The 19,737-nt window shown below is 47.8% G+C and overlaps 2 protein-coding genes across 2 annotated transcripts in view; both read right to left on the bottom strand.

The window, feature by feature from the left end:
• Positions 1–794, bottom strand: part of LOC142906699 (uncharacterized) — a 42,151-nt gene extending 41,357 nt beyond the window's left edge. Inside the window, exon 1 of the mRNA XM_076055044.1 lies at positions 648–794. Within this exon, the coding sequence (XP_075911159.1) occupies positions 648–709 (62 nt within the window). The 5' untranslated portion in view covers positions 710–794. The remainder of the gene's footprint in view (positions 1–647) is intronic.
• An 8,204-nt stretch (positions 795–8,998) lies between these two features.
• Positions 8,999–19,725, bottom strand: LOC142906698 (uncharacterized). The gene is made up of 2 exons (XM_076055043.1): positions 16,933–19,725; positions 8,999–15,065 (listed from the first exon to the last, which is right to left on the bottom strand). Exons 1-2 carry the CDS (start codon positions 16,988–16,990, stop codon positions 13,873–13,875), a joined length of 1,251 nt encoding a protein of 416 aa, XP_075911158.1. The 5' UTR covers positions 16,991–19,725; the 3' UTR covers positions 8,999–13,872.
• Between the last annotated feature and the right edge of the window lie 12 nt (positions 19,726–19,737).

Here is a 19,737-nt window from a genome sequence, read left to right as displayed (position 1 = left end):
TGTGAGTCTCTGTGTGAGTCTATGAGTCTGTGAGTCTCTGTGTGAGTCTCTGTGTGAGTCTATGAGTCTCTGAGTCTCTGTGTGAGTCTCTGTGTGAGTCTATGAGTCTGTGAGTCTCTGTGTGAGTCTCTATGTGAGTCTGAGTCTGTGAGTCTCTGTGTGAGTCTCTGTGTGAGTCTCTGTGTGAGTCTCTGAGTCTCTGTGTGAGTCTCTGTGTGAGTCTCTGAGTCTCTGTGTGAGTCTCTGTGTGAGTCTATGAGTCTCTGTGTGAGTCTCTGTGTGAGTCTCTGTGTGAGTCTATGAGTCTGTGAGTCTCTGTGTGAGTCTCTATGTGAGTCTGAGTCTGTGAGTCTCTGTGTGAGTCTCTGTGTGAGTCTCTGTGTGAGTCTCTGAGTCTCTGTGTGAGTCTCTGTGTGAGTCTCTGAGTCTCTGTGTGAGTCTCTGTGTGAGTCTATGAGTCTCTGTGTGAGTCTCTGTGTGAGTCTCTGTGTGAGTCTATGAGTCTGTGAGTCTCTGTGTGAGTCTCTATGTGAGTCTGAGTCTGTGAGTCTCTGTGTGAGTCTCTGTGTGAGTCTCTGAGTCTCTGTGTGAGTCTCTATGTGAGTCTGAGTCTGTGAGTCTCTGTGCGAGTCTGTTACTGTACTCACCGCGTCCCCCACGTGCGCTGTTCTCCGCGCGTACAGTCCCTGTACTGTCCCGCACTGTCCATGTGCTCCAGGCCCCGCCCCCAACGGGGGTCGCCGCCCCCCCTCTTGGCCCTCCTCGCGCGCGCCGACGGCCCCGCCTATTTTCACCTTTCGCCCAATCAGCGCGGGGCGCCCACGACGCATCAAGTCTCCGTTTCATATTCTCAGCTCTTAAGTCACCACGTTGAAGGGAAACAATAAAATAATAATAAAATATATCAAACAATAAAAAAATTCTCACGACGTTTCGACCATAACACAAACGGTCGTCATCAGGTGTGTCGGTTTGCATAAATGTATTTATTTTTAAACGGTGTATTTATTTATTTATAAATAAAAAAACGTCAGCGCCACGCGCAGCGATTTGTCAGTTTGTTTAGAAGGACGAGTCCATCTATGTTCTGAAAAGAGGAGCGGGGGAGACGAAACATTAATGCATGCTGTCTGAAAGCCACCGTAAGCGTGAACAATCATATTCTCAGCTCTTTCGGTAAAGTCACGTTGAAGGGAAACAATAAAATAATCATAAAATATATATAAAACATTTTAAAAAATTCTCACGACGTTTCGACCATAACACAAACGGTCGTCATCAGGTGTGGTGGTCCGCATTTATTTATTTATTTTTAAACGGTGTATTTATTTATTTAAAAAACCGTCAGCGCCACGTGCAGCGATTTGGCAGTTTATTTAGAAGGACGAGTCCATCTATGTTCTGAAAAGAGGAGCGGGGGAGACGAAACATTAATGCATGCTGTCTGAAAGCCACCGTAAGCGTGAACAATCATATTCTCAGCTCTTTCGGTAAAGTCACGTTGAAGGGAAACAATAAAATAATCATAAAATATATATAAAACATTTTAAAAAATTCTCACGACGTTTCGACCATAACACAAACGGTCGTCATCAGGTGTGGTGGTCCGCATTTATTTATTTATTTTTAAACGGTGTATTTATTTATTTAAAAAACCGTCAGCGCCACGTGCAGCGATTTGGCAGTTTATTTAGAAGGACGAGTCCATCTATGTTCTGAAAAGAGGAGCGGGGGAGACGAAACATGAATGCATGCTGTCTGAAAGCCACTGTAAGCGTGAACAATCATATTCTCAGCTCTTTCGGTAAAGTCACGTTGAAGGGAAACAATAAAATACATATGAAATATATATAAAACTATAAAAAAATTATCACGACGTTTCAACCATAACACAAACGGTCGTCATCAGGTGTGGCGGTTTGCATTTAATTTATTTATAAACGGTGTATTTATTTATTTATAAAAAACGTCAGTGCCACGCGCAGCGATTTGGCAGTTTGTTTAGAAGGACGAGTCCATCTATGTTCTGAAAAGAGGAGGGGGGGAGACGAAAAATTAATGCACGCTGTCTGAAAGCCACCGTAAGCGTGAACAATCAATTAAGACCTGACATGGTTTATCAAATCCTTCCAATGATTACTAAGCCAGAATCCATCTTCTCGGTTGAAATTGTCTCTGTGCTTGTATACGTGGATAGCCTCATGAACGAATCTCTCATGGTAGCCAGATGGCTTACAAACAACCTCTGTCTTGGAGAAGTCAATGTCATGTGAGCATACTGAATTATAACAGTGATCTGCCACGGCCGAGGTGTTGGTCCTACCGTGTTTAAGGTCTGCTTTGTGTTCACGAATGCGGTCCGAGACATGGCGTTTGGTTTCTCCAATGTAACTACTACCACAGAGGCAACTTAGTTTGTAGACGCCATTGGAGAAACCAAACGACATGTCTCGGACCGCATTCGTGAACACAAAGCAGACCTTAAACACGGTAGGACCAACACCTCTGCCGTGGCAGATCATTGTTCTAATTCAGTAGGCTCACATGACATTGACTTCGCCAAGACAGAGGTTCTTTGTAAGCCATTTGGCTACCATGAGAGATTCGTTCATGAGGCTATCCACATATACAAGCACAGAGACAATTTCAACCGAGAAGATGGATTCTGGCTTAGCAATCATTGGAAGGATTTGATACACCATTTCAGGTCTTAATTGATTGTTCACGCTTACGGTGGCTTTCAGACAGCATGCATTAATTTTTCGTCTCCCCCCCTCCTCTTTTCAGAACATAGATGGACTCGTCCATCTAAACAAACTGCCAAATCGCTGCGCGCGGCGCTCACGGGTTTTTAAAATAAATAAATAAATAGGCCGTTTAAAACTAAATAAATTAATGCAAACCGCGGCCACTTCTTACAAATCTTTCTTGCCGATGTTTTTTTCACACCTGATGACGACCGTTTGTGTTATGGTCGAAACGTCGTGAGAATTTTTTTTATTGTTTTATATATATTTATTGTTTCCCTTCAACGTGACTTTACCGAAACAGCTGAGAATATGAATTAGTGCAGTCACGAAAGCTTTAAATCAAAATTAAAAAAGTCCCCGTTTATTTTGTTCCCATCGGCCAATCAGGCGCAGGGGGTGGGTATGTGGTGACGTCGCGCGGCGAGTGCAGTGGGGGTCACGTCTGTGGACGCGAGGCCGCCATCTTACCTAGGGAGACTCACAGCCTATGGGCGTCTCTGTGTGTGAGCCTATGGGACTATGAGTCTCTGTGTGAGCCTATGAGTCTCTGTGTGAGCCTATGAGTCTCTGTGTGTGTATCTGTGGGACTATGGGTCTCTGTGTGAGCTTATGAGTCTCTGTGTGTGAGCCTGTGGGACTATGGGTCTTTGAGCCTGTTAGTCCCTGTGTGAGTCTATAGTCTCTGCGTGAGCCTATGAGTCTCTGTGTGAGTCTATATGTCTCTGTGTGTGAGCCTGTGTGAGTCTAAAAGTCTCCGTGGGAGCCTGAGTCTGTGCGTGAGTCTGTAGGTCTCTGTGTGAGTCTATAGGTCTCTGTGTGAGTCTGTAGGTGTCTGTGTGAGTCTGTAGGTCTCTGTGTGAGTCTCTGTGTGAGTCTATATGTCTCTTTTTGAGTCTGTAGGTGTCTGTGTGAGTCTGTAGGTGTTTGTGTGAGTCTGTAGGTGTCTGTGTGAGTCTATGAGTCTCTGTGTGAGTCTACAGGTCTCTGTGTGAGTCTGTAGGTGTCTGAGTCTGTAGGTCTTTGTGTGAGTCTATAGGTCTCTGTGTGAGTCTGTAGGTGTCTGAGTCTGTAGGTCTCTGTGTGAGTCTCTGTGTGAGTCTATATGTCTCTTTTTGAGTCTGTAGGTGTCTGTGTGAGTCTGTAGGTGTTTGTGTGAGTCTGTAGGTCTCTGTGTGAGTCTATGAGTCTCTGTGTGAGTCTCTGTGTGAGTCTATAGGTCTCTGTGTGAGTCTACAGGTCTTTGTGTGAGCCTCTGTGTGAGTCTGTAGGTCTCTGTGTGAGTCTATGAGTCTCTGTGTGAGTCTATAGGTCTCTGTGAGTCTCTGTGTGAGTCTGTAGGTCTCTGTGTGAGTCTACAAGTCTCTGTGTGAGTCTCTGTGTTAGGCTATAGGTCTCTGTGTGAGCCTGTTAGTCTTTGTGTGAGTCTATAGGTCTCTGTGTGAGTCTGAGTCTATAGGTCTCTGTGTGAGTCTATAGGTCTCTGTGTGTGCCAGTGAGTCTATGAGTATCTGAGTGAGTGAGTAGTCTATGAGTCTCTGTGTGAGTGAGTGGTCTATGAGTCTCTGTGTGAGTGAGTAGTCTATGAGTCTCTGTGTGAGTGAGTAGTCTATGAGTCTCTGAGTGAGTGAGTAGTCTATGAGTCTCTGTGTGAGTGAGTAGTCATGAGTCTCTGAGTGAGTAGTCTACGAGTCTCTGAGTGAATGAGTAGTCTATGAGTCTGAGTGAGTGAGTAGTTTATGAGTCTCTGTGTGAGTGAGTAGTCTGAGTCTCTGAGTGAGTAGTCTATGAGTCTCTGAGTGAGTGAGTGGTCTATGAGTCTCTGAGTGAGTAGTCTATGAGTCTCTGAGTGAGTGAGTAGTCTATGAGTCTCTGTGTGAGTGAGTAGTCTATGAGTCTCTGAGTGAGTGAGTAGTCTATGAGTCCGTGTGGGTGAGTAGTCTATGAGTCTGTGTGAGTATTCTATGAGTCTCTGAGTGAGTGAGTAGTCTGAGTCTCTGAGTGAGTAGTCTATGAGTCTCTGAGTGAGTTGTCTATGAGTTTCTGAGTGAGTAGTCTATGAGTCTCTGAGTGAGTGAGTTGTCTATGAGTCTCTGAGTGGGTAGTCTATGAGTCTCTGAGTGAGTAAGTTGTCTATGAGTCTCTGAGTGAGTAGTCTATGAGTCTCTGAGTGAGTGAGTAGTCTATGAGTCTCTGTGTGAGTGAGTAGTCTGAGTCTCTGAGTGAGTGAGTAGTCTATGAGTCTCTGTGTGAGAGACTAGTCTATGAGTCTCTGAGTGAGTGAGTAGTCTATGAGTCTCTGTGTGAGTGAGTAGTCTGAGTCTCTGAGTGAGTAGTATATAAGTCTCTGAGTGAGTAGTCTATGAGTCTCTGAGTGAGTGAGTAGTCTATGAGTCTCTGTGTGAGTGAGTAGTCTGAGTCTCTGAGTGAGTGAGTAGTCTATGAGTCTCTGTGTGAGAGACTAGTCTATGAGTCTCTGAGTGAGTGAGTAGTCTATGAGTCTCTGTGTGAGTGAGTAGTCTGAGTCTCTGAGTGAGTAGTATATAAGTCTCTGAGTGAGTAGTCTATGAGTCTCTGAGTGAGTGAGTAGTCTATGAGTCTCTGAGTGAGTAGTCTATGAGTCTCTGAGTGAGTTGTCTATGAGTTTCTGAGTGAGTAGTCTATGAGTCTCTGAGTGAGTGAGTTGTCTATGAGTCTCTGAGTGAGTGAGTAGTCTATGAGTCTCTGAGTGAGTGAGTAGTCTATGAGTCTCTGAGTGAGTAGTCTATGATTCTCTGAGTGAGTGAGTAGTCTATGAGTCTCTGAGTGAGTAGTCTATGAGTCTCTGAGTGAGTGAGTTGTCTATGAGTCTCTGTGTGAGTGAGTAGTCTATGAGTCTCTGAGTGAGTGAGTAGTCTATGAGTCTCTGAGTGAGTAGTCTATGAGTCTCTGAGTGAATGAGTAGTCTTTGATTCTCTGAGTGAGTGAGTAGTCTATGAGTCTCTGAGTGAGTAGTCTATGAGTCTCTGAGTGAGTAGTCTATGAGTCTCTGAGTGAGTGAGTTGTCTATGAGTCTCTGAGTGAGTGAGTAGTCTATGAGTCTCTGAGTGAGTGAGTAGTCTATGAGTCTCTGAGTGAGTAGTCTATGAGTCTCTGAGTGAATGAGTAGTCTTTGATTATCTGAGTGAGTGAGTAGTCTGATTCTCTGAGTGAGTGAGTAGTCTATGAGTCTCTGAGTGGGTAGTCTATGAGTCTCTGAGTGAGTAAGTTGTCTATGAGTCTCTGAGTGAGTAGTCTATGAGTCTCTGTGTGAGTGATCACTCTATGAGTCTCTGTGTGAGTGAGTAGTCTATGAGTCTCTGAGTGAGTAGTCTATGAGTCTCTGAGTGAGTGAGTAGTCTATGAGTCTCTGTGTGAGTGAGTAGTCTATGAGTCTCTGTGTGAGTGAGTAGTCTATGAGTCTCTGAGTGAGTGAGTAGTCTATGAGTCTCTGAGTGAGTGAGTAGTCTATGAGTCTGTGTGGGTGAGTAGTCTATGAGTCTGTGTGAGTATTCTATGAGTCTCTGAGTGAGTGAGTAGTCTATGAGTCTCTGAGTGAGTGATTACTCTATGAGTCTCTGAGTGAGTGAGTAGTCTATGAGTAGGAATAGGTTTTACCCTTTTAACTGGCACAAAAACTGACACCTTTATTCAAGGCATCATGTTTGCAATAACCACAACACAAGCAATCAAAATGCAAACAAAAAAGACAACTCTGATAATGATATTGGCACTGTCCTTGAATTTGATTGGTCCACACCCGAGACGGCTTTTCTTAGAGCCTAGTCTCCACTGGTGTTGGACCAGAAGACGCCAAAAGGCGTACAACTCAAAAACAGCGCACTATCAGAGTATTGAGGGCTCGGGGTGAGCATTTACATTATGAGACCTCCTTTGCCAGTAACAAGATCTTGTTACTTGATTAGGCTTGACTAGGCATCTAAGAAAAGCCGTCTCGGGTGTGGACCAATCAAATTCAAGGACAGTGCCAATATTATCAGAGTTGTCTTTTTTGTTTGCATTTTGACTGCTTGTGTTGTGGTTATTACAAACATGATGCCTTGAATAAAGGTGTCAGTTTTTGTGCTAGTTAAAAGGGTAAAACCTATTCCTATATCTTGTTACTGCCAAAGGAGGTCTCATAATGTAAATAGTCTATGAGTCTCTGAGTGAGTGATCACTCTATGAGCCTCTGAGTGAGTGAGTAGTCTATGAGTCTCTGAGTGAGTGAGTAGTCTATGAGTCTCTGAGTGAGTGAGTAGTCTATGAGTCTCTGAGTGAGTGATCACTCTATGAGTCTCTGAGTGGGTGAGTAGTCTATGAGTCTCTGAGAGTGAGTAGTCTATGAGTCTCTGAGTGAGTGATCACTCAATGAGTCTCTGTGTGAGTGAGTAGTCTATGAGTCTCTGAGTGAGTGAGTAGTCTATGAGTCTCTGAGTGAGTGAGTAGTCTATGAGTCTCTGAGTGAGTGATCACTCTATGAGTCTCTGAGTGGGTGAGTAGTCTATGAGTCTCTGAGAGTGAGTAGTCTATGAGTCTCTGAGTGAGTGATCACTCAATGAGTCTCTGTGTGAGTGAGTAGTCTATGAGTCTCTGAGTGAGTGAGTAGTCTATGAGGCTCTGAGTTAGTAGTCTATGAGTCTCTGAGTGATCACTCTATGAGTCTCCGTGTGAGTGAGTAGTCTATGAGTCTATGTGTGAGTAGTCTATGAGTCTCTGAGTGAGTAGTCTATGAGTTTCTGAGTGAGTGAGTAGTCTATGAGTCTCTGAGTGAGTGAGTAGTCTATGAGTCTCTGAGTGAGTGAGTAGTCTATGAGTCTCTGTGTGAGTGAGTAGTCTATGAGTCTCTGAGTGAGTGATCACTCTATCAGTCTCTGAGTGAGTGATCACTCTATGAGTCTCTGAGTGAGTGAGTAGTCTATGAGTCTCTGAGTGAGTAGTCTATGAGTCTCTGAGTGAGTGAGTAGTCTATGAGTCTCTGAGTGAGCGATCACTCTATGAGTCTCTGTGCCACGCAATGCAACTGAGACGTCAGACGCCACGGGACCGCTCCCTCGGGTTCTCTTTTTTTTCATTCCAGGCAAAGGCAAAGCACCCCCGTGTAGCCTGTTATACGCCATCGGGGAAGATGCCGCTGTCAGTAGCGAGTTAAGCACCAATCTACGTCTTTGTCTCCCCCACTGGCCTGCTTTATTACGCACCATGGCACCGGGTACTACTCATTTGAGGCTGAGTCGACCTAGGGGAGGCCCAGGACCGGTTCAAATAATCGTCACCGGTGGTGTTGGCCGTGAGCGGGAATCGAACTCGGGTCGCCGGGTTCGTAGCGCGGCATAGCGCCAACCACTACACCCACCGCTCCCTCTTAACACAACAACAACCGCCATTCGCCACTAAGTGGCGGTGACGTCACCACGACGCTGGTGCCAGGCCATGTGCACCTTGAGGCCACGTGGAGTGTCGAACGCCCGCTGGCAGGAGGTCACGTGGCAGACCCAGCAGGTGCCACGGGTCGACTGACTGAGATGACTGGCTGATGCACCACCTGTGCCCCCTACTGTGCCAACCTGCTGTGCTTTAGCCACCCGGCGCTCCGCTCGTTGTTGTGAGCGTCGCTCCTCCGCCCTCCGTTGTTGTTGGAGGGCGACTGCCTCCAACTGCCCAGTAGCAGCGTCCTTCACGAGCCTCCTCCACAGAGGCCGATCTTGACACCGCTGGTACCGGTCATCGGCAAGTCCACTCAGCTCCACGTCCTCCTGTAGTACCACGTTGCCCCATCTCTTCTCCAGCCCGTGCCGCGTGTTGTACAGGGGCCCCATTTCCCCACAATTAAACATCAACAATAATATTTGCCGATATATATTTTTTTAATAGTGCCCGAAATAAATAAGTAAAAGCCGCTGCGACAAGGGCCAACAAACAGCAGGTGGAGATCGTAAAAAGGCCTTTAAAAGGTCAAAAAATAAATAATAAACTCAGGGCCAAAGGAAGGTTAGCGCGCATCGGCAGAATCTCCAGATTGCCAAAGGACGATTTCACAACCAAACTTCAAGGACCCCACCGCCCTCCATCAGCCCGCAGGCACAGTGACGCCGGTCATACAAGCGAATCCAAAACCGTTTGGCTCTTAAATTGCCACTAAAACAACGGCTCAAGTTCAAAATTCAACGACGAGAAATCCGCTAACGCTATCGATCCCCACACTCCGATTGAACACCAGGCCACAATCTACATCGGTGAATAATTGCCCATTTATTCATTCGATACTCAAATGCCGATTTCACCTTCGACGATATTCTCCACGGCCTGACCGACGGCGTCAAGAATAATCCTGGCAGCCCGAGTTATGTCCAAGCCAAGGCGAATTCTCTGACCTCAGGGACACCGGGGTAGAAAATAGATCGAACGATGACCCAGGCATGACAGCGCGGAAGCAAAAGTTCAAACAACGTTAGCTCACAAACTCTTGGGGGAACATTAACGACAGTCAGTTTAACACGTAGGCTTTCGCGACCAATATTATTCATAATAAAGGTTTTTGGGTTAGATCGCGTTTATTTATAAATGTGTCGTAACCCTCCACCACCCGACACGGCCAATCAGCAAAAAAAAAGTGTCACGTTGACAAAAGACAAATAATTCAACGTGACACTTTTTTTTTTGCTGATTGGCCGTGTCGGGTGGTGGAGGGTTACGACACATTTATAAATACACGCGATCTAACCGAAAAACCTTTATTATGAATTAACAACAGTAACGATGCAGTGTTCAGTCCAGGGTTATCCAGAAGGGATGTGGCGAATGGGACGGCCTTGCACAGCCAAGATAGACTGTGTTCAATAGCAAGGAGAGACCCCGGCCGCCTTTGTCTTCCCGCGGCAGGGAGAGCAAGGAGTTTAACACATTGAGGAGGGCATGGTGATCACAGGAAGGGGAAAAAAACGGATAGCTTAACAAACACAACAACAACAACAACAATCGCCATTCGCCACTAAAGTGGCGGTGACGTCGCCACGACGCTTGTGCCAGGCCACGTGCGCCTTGAGGCTACCACGTGGAGTGTCGAACGTTGTGGGTGCACCCGATTCAAGAGCCGGATGGCTCACAGGGGCTATACCCAAAATAAATAAATAAACTGGAAACGCGAAAAACTGAAATTCCGATTGATGATAACGACCCTCGTCAGCGAGGCGGGGCCTAATTATCATAACGGCTTGAATTAGCATAATCACACCCACTCGCATAAACTAATGCGATTATATCTCGAATTAGCATAATTTATGCGCATAATTTCGGATAATTACGCAATTTTCCAAAATTCATTTAATTTGTATTGTTTTCATCAAATTTTCATAACGGACATATACAACACGCGTCCGTTTAGCCCCCTCGATCCGGCCGAACAAAAGCTGTTTCGGCATGCGGTGGCTGGGCATGCGGGCTCAAAATTGCTCTAGAGCAGGGGTCGGGAACCTATGGCTCGCGAGCCAGATGTGGCTCTTTTGATGATTGCATATGGCTCGCAGATAAAACAAAATATTCTCACTTGTTTTAATCCATCCATCGATTTTTTTCACTGCGCATGTCCTGTTCAGGGCTGCAGGAGCAATTGTCCATTATTTTAATTGGATGATACTGGCCTACGTTTGCCGTTGCTGGGTAAAACAGGTAAACGCCCCCTTTTGAATCAGTCTGAGACTGCGTCTGCTCGGTCATTAGCTCAAAGCTAACCCTTCGACGAAGAAGATGGCGAAAAGAAAAAAAGACGACGAGTATCGTACATTTCAGGACGAATGGACCGAAGAATTCGCCTTTGTGGAGAGAGCGGGTTCTGCGGTGTGTCTAATTTGCAATGACAAAATTACATCGTTGAAACGGTCGAATGTAAAGCGGCACTTCGACACGCGCCACGCTACCTTTGCATCATAATACCCTGCGGGAGACAGCAGAAAGAAAGCGTGCCAAGAGCTTCTGAGCAGGGTGCAAGCTAGCCAGCAGCAACTCCGCGTATGGACCCGGCAAGGTGACTATAATTCGGCTAGCTTTGCTGGTTCTTTAGCAATAGTGAGGAACGGAAAACCATTCACAGATGGCGAGTATGCTAAAACGTTCATGCTGGATGTAGCCAATGAACTTTTTGATGATCTTCCGAACAAAGACAAGATAATCAAACGGATACAAGACATGCCTCTGTCGGCAAGAACTGTTCATGATCGTACCATCGTGATGGCAAACAAAGTGGAGGAAACGCAAGTGAAGGACATAAATGCAGCGCCGTTCTTTTCTCTGGCTTTGAATGAGTCAACAGACGTGAGCCATTTGTCGCAGTTCAGCGTGATTGCAAGATATGCTGTTGGTGACACACTGCGCGAAGAAAGTCTTGCTGTTCTGCCATTAAAAGGGTCCACAAGAGGTGAGGATTTATTCAAGTCTTTCATGGAGTTTGCTCAAGAAAAAAGTCTACCTATGGATAAACTTCTCTCAGTGTGTACTGATGGTGCTCCGTGTATGGTGGGGAAAAACAAAGGATTTGTGGCGCTTCTCCGTGAACATGAAAATAGACCCATCCTAAGTTTCCATTGCATTATACACCAGGAGGCACTTTGTGCTCAGATGTGTGACAGGCAGTTTGGCGAAGTGATGTCGCTGGTCATTCGTGTGATCAACTTTATTGTTGCCCGAGCCTTAAATGATCGCCAGTTTAAAACACTGCTGGATGAAGTTGTAAATAACTATCCTGGTCTGCTTTTGCACAGCAATGTGCGTTGGTTGTCAAGAGGGAAGGTGCTTAGCCGTTTTGCGGCTTGCCTGAACGAAATCCGGACTTTCCTTGAAATGAAAGGCGTCGGGCATCCTGAGCTAGCCGACACCGAGTGGCTCCTCAAGTTTTACTATCTCGTAGATCTGACTGAACATCTGAACCAGCTCAACGTGAAAATGCAAGGCATTGGAAATACAGTGTTATCCCTTCAACAAGCTGTATTTGCTTTTGAAAACAAGCTGGAGCTTTTCATCACGGATCTTGAAACAGGTCGTTTACTACATTTTGAAAAACTGAGCCAATTTAAAGATGCATGCACAGCAAGTGAGCCCATTCAAAACCTTGATCTCCACCAGCTAGCTGGCTGCACATCCAGTCTCCTACAGTCCTTCAAAGCACGCTTTGGAGAATTTCGTGAGCACACTCGTCTTTTTAAGTTCATCACCCATCCAAACGAGTGTTCACTGAACACAGCCGACCTGAATTACATCCCTGGTGTCTCCGTCAGAGATTTTGAAGCAGAAGTGGCTGACCTGAAGGCCTCAGACATGTGGGTGAATAAGTTCAAGTCACTGAATGAAGATTTGGAAAGAATCACACGACAGAAAGCGGAGTTGGCGAGCAAGCACATGTGGACAGAAATGAAAAAACTCCAACCCGAAGACCAGCTGATTCTCAAAACTTGGAACGCGCTTCCTGTCACATACCACACACTGAAGCGTGTGAGTATTGCTGTATTGACCATGTTTGGATCTACGTATGCATGTGAGCAGTCATTCTCACATCTTAAAAACATCAAGTCCAACCTACGATCACGTTTAACGGATGAAAGCCTCAACGCTTGCATGAAGCTTAACCTCACCAAGTACCAACCCGACTACAAAGTACCAACCCGACTACAAAGACATCAGCAAATCCATGCAGCACCAGAAGTCGCATTAATGGTGAGTGTTATAACAACATTATTTAAAAGAATAAATTCAGAGGCTTATTATACTGACATTTAGTTGAATTCACTTTTAAAATATATTATATGGCTCTTACTGAAATAAATTTCCAAATTTTTTGCTTTCATGGCTCTATTAGTCAAAAAGGTTCCCGACCCCTGCTCTAGAGGAGTTGTACAACCCTAGCTGCCACTGCTATTCAGTGGCCTAAAATATGGCTCTAGATTTTGGTGTAATAATTTATTTACGTAGTTTATTGTTAAAAATTCGGTCACAGTCCCTATGATCACTGTTACATTGGATTTATGGGTTTTATTTTGGTGATTTCGAAAAGTTTTTTGTTTTGTTTTGGCCATGTTTTTGTTTATTGTAGTACGGAGTTAGACTGATGGCCTTAATCTTAGTTGTCTTGTGGTTGTTGTTGTTATTTTGACTTGCATACCACTGGGATTTTTGCATACAGCGTTGGTGTACCGTGCTATTTCAGGAATATTTTGATATTTTTTTCCTGTATTTTCTGTTTGCACCCGATTCAAGAGCCGAATGGCTCACAGAGCTATACCAAATAAATGAACTATGAACTATGAACATGACCCAGCCATCGCAGCCTTCCCCGCCGGAGGAGCTCACCGATGGGACCTTGCCCAGATCTTTCAAGGATTTGTGAGCTCCTCACACAATCCAGTCTGTTGGTTAAACCCAGGATGGATCGTAGGCAGGCCAGCCTAAATGTTTCTAACCGGCGTAGATGTTCCATTAGGGGGGGTCCACGTTTCGCAAGCGTAGAGAAGGGAGGGAATGACCGTGGCCGAGAAGACCTGAAGCTTAGTGCGGAGCGACAGACCAGGTAGCTTCCACACAGCGTTACGCAACCGAAACACTCACACATAGACACATTCACACATAGACACACTCACACATAGACACACACATAGACACACACACATAGACACACTCACACATAGACACACACTCATAGACACACACACATAGTATCCACATCATCCTTCACTAGGCCCGGGTAAGACTGAAATGTGTTCCACACTCCCTGCTACAGCAAAGTGTGTGGATTAATCTCCATCTGTTCCTTCTCACTCCCTCCTACAGCAGAGTGTGTGGACTAATCTCCATCTGTTCCATCTCACTCCCTCCTACAGCAGAGTGTGTGGACTAATCTCCATCTGTTCCATCTCACTCCCTCCTACAGCAGAGAGTGTGGACTAATCTCCATCTGTTCCATCTCACTCCCTCCTACAGCAGAGTGTGTGGACTAATCTCCATCTGTCGCATCACCGTCACTGCCATCATCATCACCACCATCACTAACCACCACCACCATCATCATCATCACCACCACCATCGTCACCATCACCACTGCTATCACCCACCACCACTATAATCACCACCGCGATTGTGGTGGTGGTTGTTGTGGTGGTTGTGGAGTGGGTGGGTGAGTGAGTGGGTGGGTGAGTGAGTGAGTGGGTGAGTGAGTGAATGAGTGAGTGGGTGGGTGGGTGAATGGGTGGGTGAACGGGTGGGTGAGTGGGTGGGTGGGTGAGTGGGTGAATGAGTGGGTGGGTGAGTGAGTGGGTGAATGAGTGGGTGGGTGAGTGAGTGGGTGAATGAGTGGGTGGGTGAGTGAGTGAGTGGGTGGGTGAGTGGGTGGGTGGGTGGGTGAGTGGGTGGGTGAGTGAGTGAGTGGGTGAGTGAATGAGTGAGTGGGTGGGTGAATGGGTGGGTGAGTGGGTGGGTGGGTGAGTGGGTGAATGAGTGGGTGGGTTAGTGAGTGGGTGAATGAGTGGGTGGGTGAGTGAGTGGGTGGGTGAGTGGGTGAGTGGGTGAGTGAGTGGGTGGGTGAGTGGGTGAGTGGGTGCGTGAGTGGGTGGGTGAGTGAGTGAGTGAGTGAATGAGTGAGTGAGTGGGTGAGTGAGTGAGTGAGTGGGTGAGTGAGTGAATGAGTGAGTAGGTGAGTGAGTGGGTGAGTGAGTGGGTGGGTGAGTGGGTGAGTGAGTGAGTGAATGAGTGAGTGGGTGAGTGAGTGAGTGGGTGAGTGGGTGAGTGAATGAGTGAGTGAATGAGTGAGTGAGTGAATGAGTGAGTGGGTGAGTGGGTGGGTGAGTGAGTGGGTGAGTGGGTGGGTGAGTGAGTGAATGAGTGAGTGAATGAGTGAGTGAATGAGTGAATGAGTGAGTGAGTGAGTGAACGAATGAGTGGGTGAACGTCTTCTCGTCTCCGTGTCTCCATTTCCCCCGGTTTCCGCTTCTCCGTGTCTCCACGTCTCAATGTCTCCGTGCCTCCTGCTCCCCGTGTCCCCGTTGTCCCGTTGTCCCCGTGTCTCCCCGGCTCTCCGTCTCTCCATGGGTGTCTCACTCGGGGAGACGCAGAGCCTCCTTGTCCCCGCAGCGTCCCCCATCGAAGTGTCTCGCGAGGGGGACACACGCGCTGGTGTCTCAGGGAGACACCAGCACGTCCGTCTCCCCGTGCACCTGGCTGAGCTGCGTGCAGTGCAGAGAGACGAGGAGCTTCCGCTGGCCGGGACGCTCAGGCAGTAGCGTCTCACGCAGGCGGACAACCCCCCCGCGGGACACGTTCCTGGGGACGCGGGGGTGAGACAAGGGGGGTGAGACAAGGGGGGTGAGACGAGACAAGGGGGTGAGACAAGGGGGTGAGACAAGGGGGTGAGACGCAGGGTGAGACACGGGGTGAGACGCGGGGTGAGACACGGGGTGAGACACGGGGTGAGATGCGGGGGTGAGACACGGGGTGAGACAAGGGGTGAGACGCGGGGGTGAGACACGGGGTGAGACACGGGGAGAGACGCGGGGTGAGACACGGGGTGAGACACACGGGGAGAGACACTGGGAGAGACACTGGGAGAGACACGGGGAGAGACACTGGGAGAGACACTGGGAGAGACACTGGGAGAGACACGGGGAGAGACACTGGGAGAGACACGGGGAGAGACACGGGGTGAGACACGGGGTGAGACACGGGGTGAGACACGGGGAGAGACGCGGGGAGAGACGCGGGGTGAGACGCGGGGGTGAGACACGGGGTGAGACACGGGGTGAGACACGGGGTGAGACACGGGGGTGAGACACGGGGTGAGACGCGGGGTGAGACACGGGGAGAGACACGGGGTGAGACGCGGGGTGAGACACGGGGAGAGACACGGGGTGAGACACGGGGAGAGACACGGGGTGAGACACGGGGAGAGACACGGGGTGAGACACGGGGTGAGACACGGGGTGAGACACGGGGAGAGACACGGGGTGAGACAAGGGGGTGGGACACGGGACAGACGGTGCTGTGCGCCAGTGGTGCGGTGTGGCGGGGTGCCGGTGGTGTGGTGGTGTTGTTGTGGTGGTGTGGTGGTGTTGTTGTGGTGGTGTGGTGGTGGTGTTGTTGTGGTGGTGGTGTTGTTGTGGTGGTGTGGTGTTGTGGTGGTGTGGTGGTGTGGTGGTGGTGTTGTGGTGGTGGTGGGTTTGTGGTGTTGTTGTGGTGTGGTTGTTGTTGTTGTTGTGGTGTTGTTGTTGTTGTAGTGTTGTTGTTGTGTTGTTGTAGTGTTGTTGTTGTGTTGTTGTTGTGTTGTTGTGGTGTTGTTGTGGTGTTCTTGTTGTGGTGTTGTGTTGGTGTGGTGTTGTGTTGTTGTGGTGTTGTTGTGGTGTTGTTGTGGTGTTGTTGTTGTGTTGTTGTGGTGTTGTTGTGTTGTTGTGGTGTTGTTGTGGTGTTGTTGTGTTGTTGTGTTGTTGTGTTGGTGTTGTTGTTGTTGTGTTGTTGTGTTGTTGTGTTGTTGTTGTGTTGTTGTGTTGTTGTGTTGTTGTGTTGGTGTTGTTGTGTTGTTGTTGTTGTGTTGTTGTTGGTGTTGTGTTGTTGTTGTGTTGTTGTTGTGGTGTTGTGTTGTGGTGTGTTGTTGTTGTTGTGTTGTTGTGTTGTTGTTGTGTTGTTGTTGTGTTGTTGTTGTGTTGTTGTTGTGTTGTTGTTGTGTTGTTATTGTGTTGTTGTGTTGTTGTTGTGTTGTTGTGTTGTTGTTGTGTTGTTGTGTTGTTGTGTTGTTTTTGTGTTGTTGTGTTGTTGTGTTGTTGTGTTGTTGTGTTGTTGTTGTGTTGTTGTTGTGTTGTTGTGTTGTTGTTGTGTTGTTGTTGTGGTGGTGTTGTTGTTGTGTTAGTGTTGTTGTTGTTGTGTTGTTGTTGTGTTGTTGTTGTGTTGTTGTGTTGTTGTTTTGTTGTGTTGTTGTTGTGTTGTTGTGTTGGTGTTGGTGTGTTGTTGTTGTTGTGGTGTTGTTGTTGTGTTAGTGTTGTTGTGTGTTGTTGTTGTGGTGTTGTTGTGGTGTTGTTGTTGTGTTAGTGTTGTTGTGTGTTGTTGTTGTGGTGTTGTGGTGTTGTTGTTGTTGTGTTGGTGTTGTTGTGCTGTTGTTGTTGTTGTGTTGTTGTTGTGTTGTTGTTGTTGTGGTGGGTACCCGTGCTTGATGACGCGAGGGCTCTGCAGGCCGGGCCCCTCCAAGCGGAATGAGACATCCCTTAGCAGGTGTGGGAGAGGGTTCTCAAAGAGCACCTCCACCGTCAGAGGCTCTCCCACACGGCACTCATCAGCACACTGAGTGTCAACAACAACAACAACATCAACAACATCACCATCACCACCTCCACCGTCAGAGGCTCGCCCACACGGCACTCGTCAGCACACTGAGTGTCAACAACATCACCATCAACAACAACATCAACATCATCAACATCACCACCTCCACCGTCAGAGGCTCTCCCACACGGCACTCATCAGCACACTGAGTGTCAACAACAACAACAACATCAACAACATCACCATCAACATCACCATCACCACCTCCACCGTCAGAGGCTCTCCCACACGGCACTCGTCAGCACACTGAGTGTCAACAACAACATCAACATCAACAACAACATCACCACCTCCACCGTCAGAGGCTCTCCCACACGGCACTCATCAGCACACTGAGTGTCAACATCAACATCATCACCATCAACAACACCAACATCAACATTACCATCACCACCTCCACCGTCAGAGGCTCTCCCACACGGCACTCATCAGCACACTGAGTGTCAACATCAACATCATCACCATCAACAACACCAACATCAACATCACCATCACCACCTCCACCGTCAGAGGCTCTCCCACACGGCACTCATCAGCACACTGAGTGTCAACATCAACATCATCACCATCAACAACACCAACATCAACATCACCATCACCACCTCCACCGTCAGAGGCTCTCCCACACGGCCCTCATCAGCACACTGAGTGTCAACATCAACATCATCATCACCACCTCCACCGTCAGAGGCTCGCCCACACGGCACTCGTCAGCACACTGAGTGTCAACAACAACAACATCATCAACATCACCACCTCCACCGTCAGAGGCTCTCCCACACGGCACTCATCAGCACACTGAGTGTCAACAACAACAACAACATCAACAACACCACCTCCACCGTCAGAGGCTCTCCAACACGGCACTCATCAGCACACTGAGTGTCAACAACATCACCATCAACATCACCATCAACAACAACATCACCACCTCCACCGTCAGAGGCTCTCCCACACGGCACTCGTCAGCACACTGAGTGTCAACAACACAACAACATCACCATCACCATCAACAACAACATCACCATCACCACCTCCACCGTCAGAGGCTCTCCCACACGGCACTCGTCAGCACACTGAGTGTCAACAACAACAACATCACCATCAACAACAACAACATCATCACCATCACCACCTCCACCGTCAGAGGCTCTCCCACACGGCACTCGTCAGCACACTGAGTGTCAACAACAACAACAACATCACCATCACCATCAACAACAACATCACCACCTCCACCGTCAGAGGCTCTCCCACACGGCACTCGTCAACACACTGAGTGTCAACAACACAACAACATCACCATCACCATCAACAACAACATCACCACCTCCACCGTCAGAGGCTCTCCCACACGGCACTCGTCAGCACACTGAGTGTCAACAACAACAACATCAACAACAACAACATCACCATCAACATCAACACCTCCACCGTCAGAGGCTCTCCCACACGGCACTCGTCAGCACACTGAGTGTCAACAACAACAACATCACCATCAACAACAACAACAACATCATCACCATCACCACCTCCACCGTCAGAGGCTCTCCCACACGGCAATCATCAGCACACTGAGTGTCAACAACATCACCATCACCACCTCCACCGTCAGAGGCTCTCCCACACGGCACTCGTCAGCACACTGAGTGTCAACAACAACAACATCAACATCACCACCTCCACCGTCAGAGGCTCTCCCACACGGCACTCGTCAGCACACTGAGTGTCAACAACAACATCATCAACAACAACATCACCATCACCACCTCCACCGTCAGAGGCTCTCCCACACGGCACTCGTCAGCACACTGCAGTGTCAACAACAACATCAACAACACCATCACCATCAACAACAACATCACCAACATCACCATCAACAACACCAACATCAACATCACCATCACCACCTCCACCGTCAGAGGCTCTCCCACACGGCACTCGTCAGCACACTGAGTGTCAACAACAACAACAACAACATCACCATCAACATCACCATCAACAACAACAACAACATCATCACCATCACCACCTCCACCGTCAGAGGCTCGCCCACACGGCACTCATCAGCACACTGAGTGTCAACAACAACAACATCATCACCATCACCACCTCCACCGTCAGAGGCTCTCCAACACGGCACTCTTCAGCACACTGAGTGTCAACAACAACAACATCAACATCACCATCAACATCAACATCACCATCAACAACAACAACAACATCATCACCATCACCACCTCCACCGTCAGAGGCTCTCCCACACGGCACTCATCAGCACACTGAGTGTCAACATCAACAACATCAACAACATCAACAACAACATCACCATCAACAACAACATCACCATCAACATCACCATCAACAACAACATCACCATCACCATCAACAACAACATCAACACCTCCACCGTCAGAGGCTCTCCCACACGGCACTCGTCAGCACACTGAGTGTCAACAACAACAACAACATCAACATCACCATCAACATCACCATCAACATCAACATCACCAACACCAACATCACCATCACCACCTCCACCGTCAGAGGCTCTCCCACACGGCACTCGTCAGCACACTGAGTGTCAACAACAACAACAACAATCAACAATATCACCATCATCATC

Source organism: Petromyzon marinus, chromosome 69, assembly GCF_048934315.1.
Source record: "Petromyzon marinus isolate PM22_M1 ecotype Great Lakes invasive population chromosome 69, UKy_Petmar_22M1.pri1.0, whole genome shotgun sequence".
In the NCBI taxonomy this organism is placed as follows: domain Eukaryota; kingdom Metazoa; phylum Chordata; class Hyperoartia; order Petromyzontiformes; family Petromyzontidae; genus Petromyzon; species Petromyzon marinus.
This window is presented reverse-complemented; position numbering and strand designations above follow the sequence as displayed.

What these genes read in the sequence shown, in the direction of transcription:
- LOC142906698 (XM_076055043.1), bottom strand. Translation starts at nt 16,990, where the DNA reads ATGTCTCATTCCGCTTGGAGGGGCCCGGCCTGCAGAGCCCTCGCGTCA. An exon ending in CCTCGCGTCATCAAGCACGG is followed by an intron (nt 15,066 to 16,932) that starts GTACCCACCACA and finishes CCGCGTCCCCAG; the next exon opens with GAACGTGTCCCGCGGGGGGG.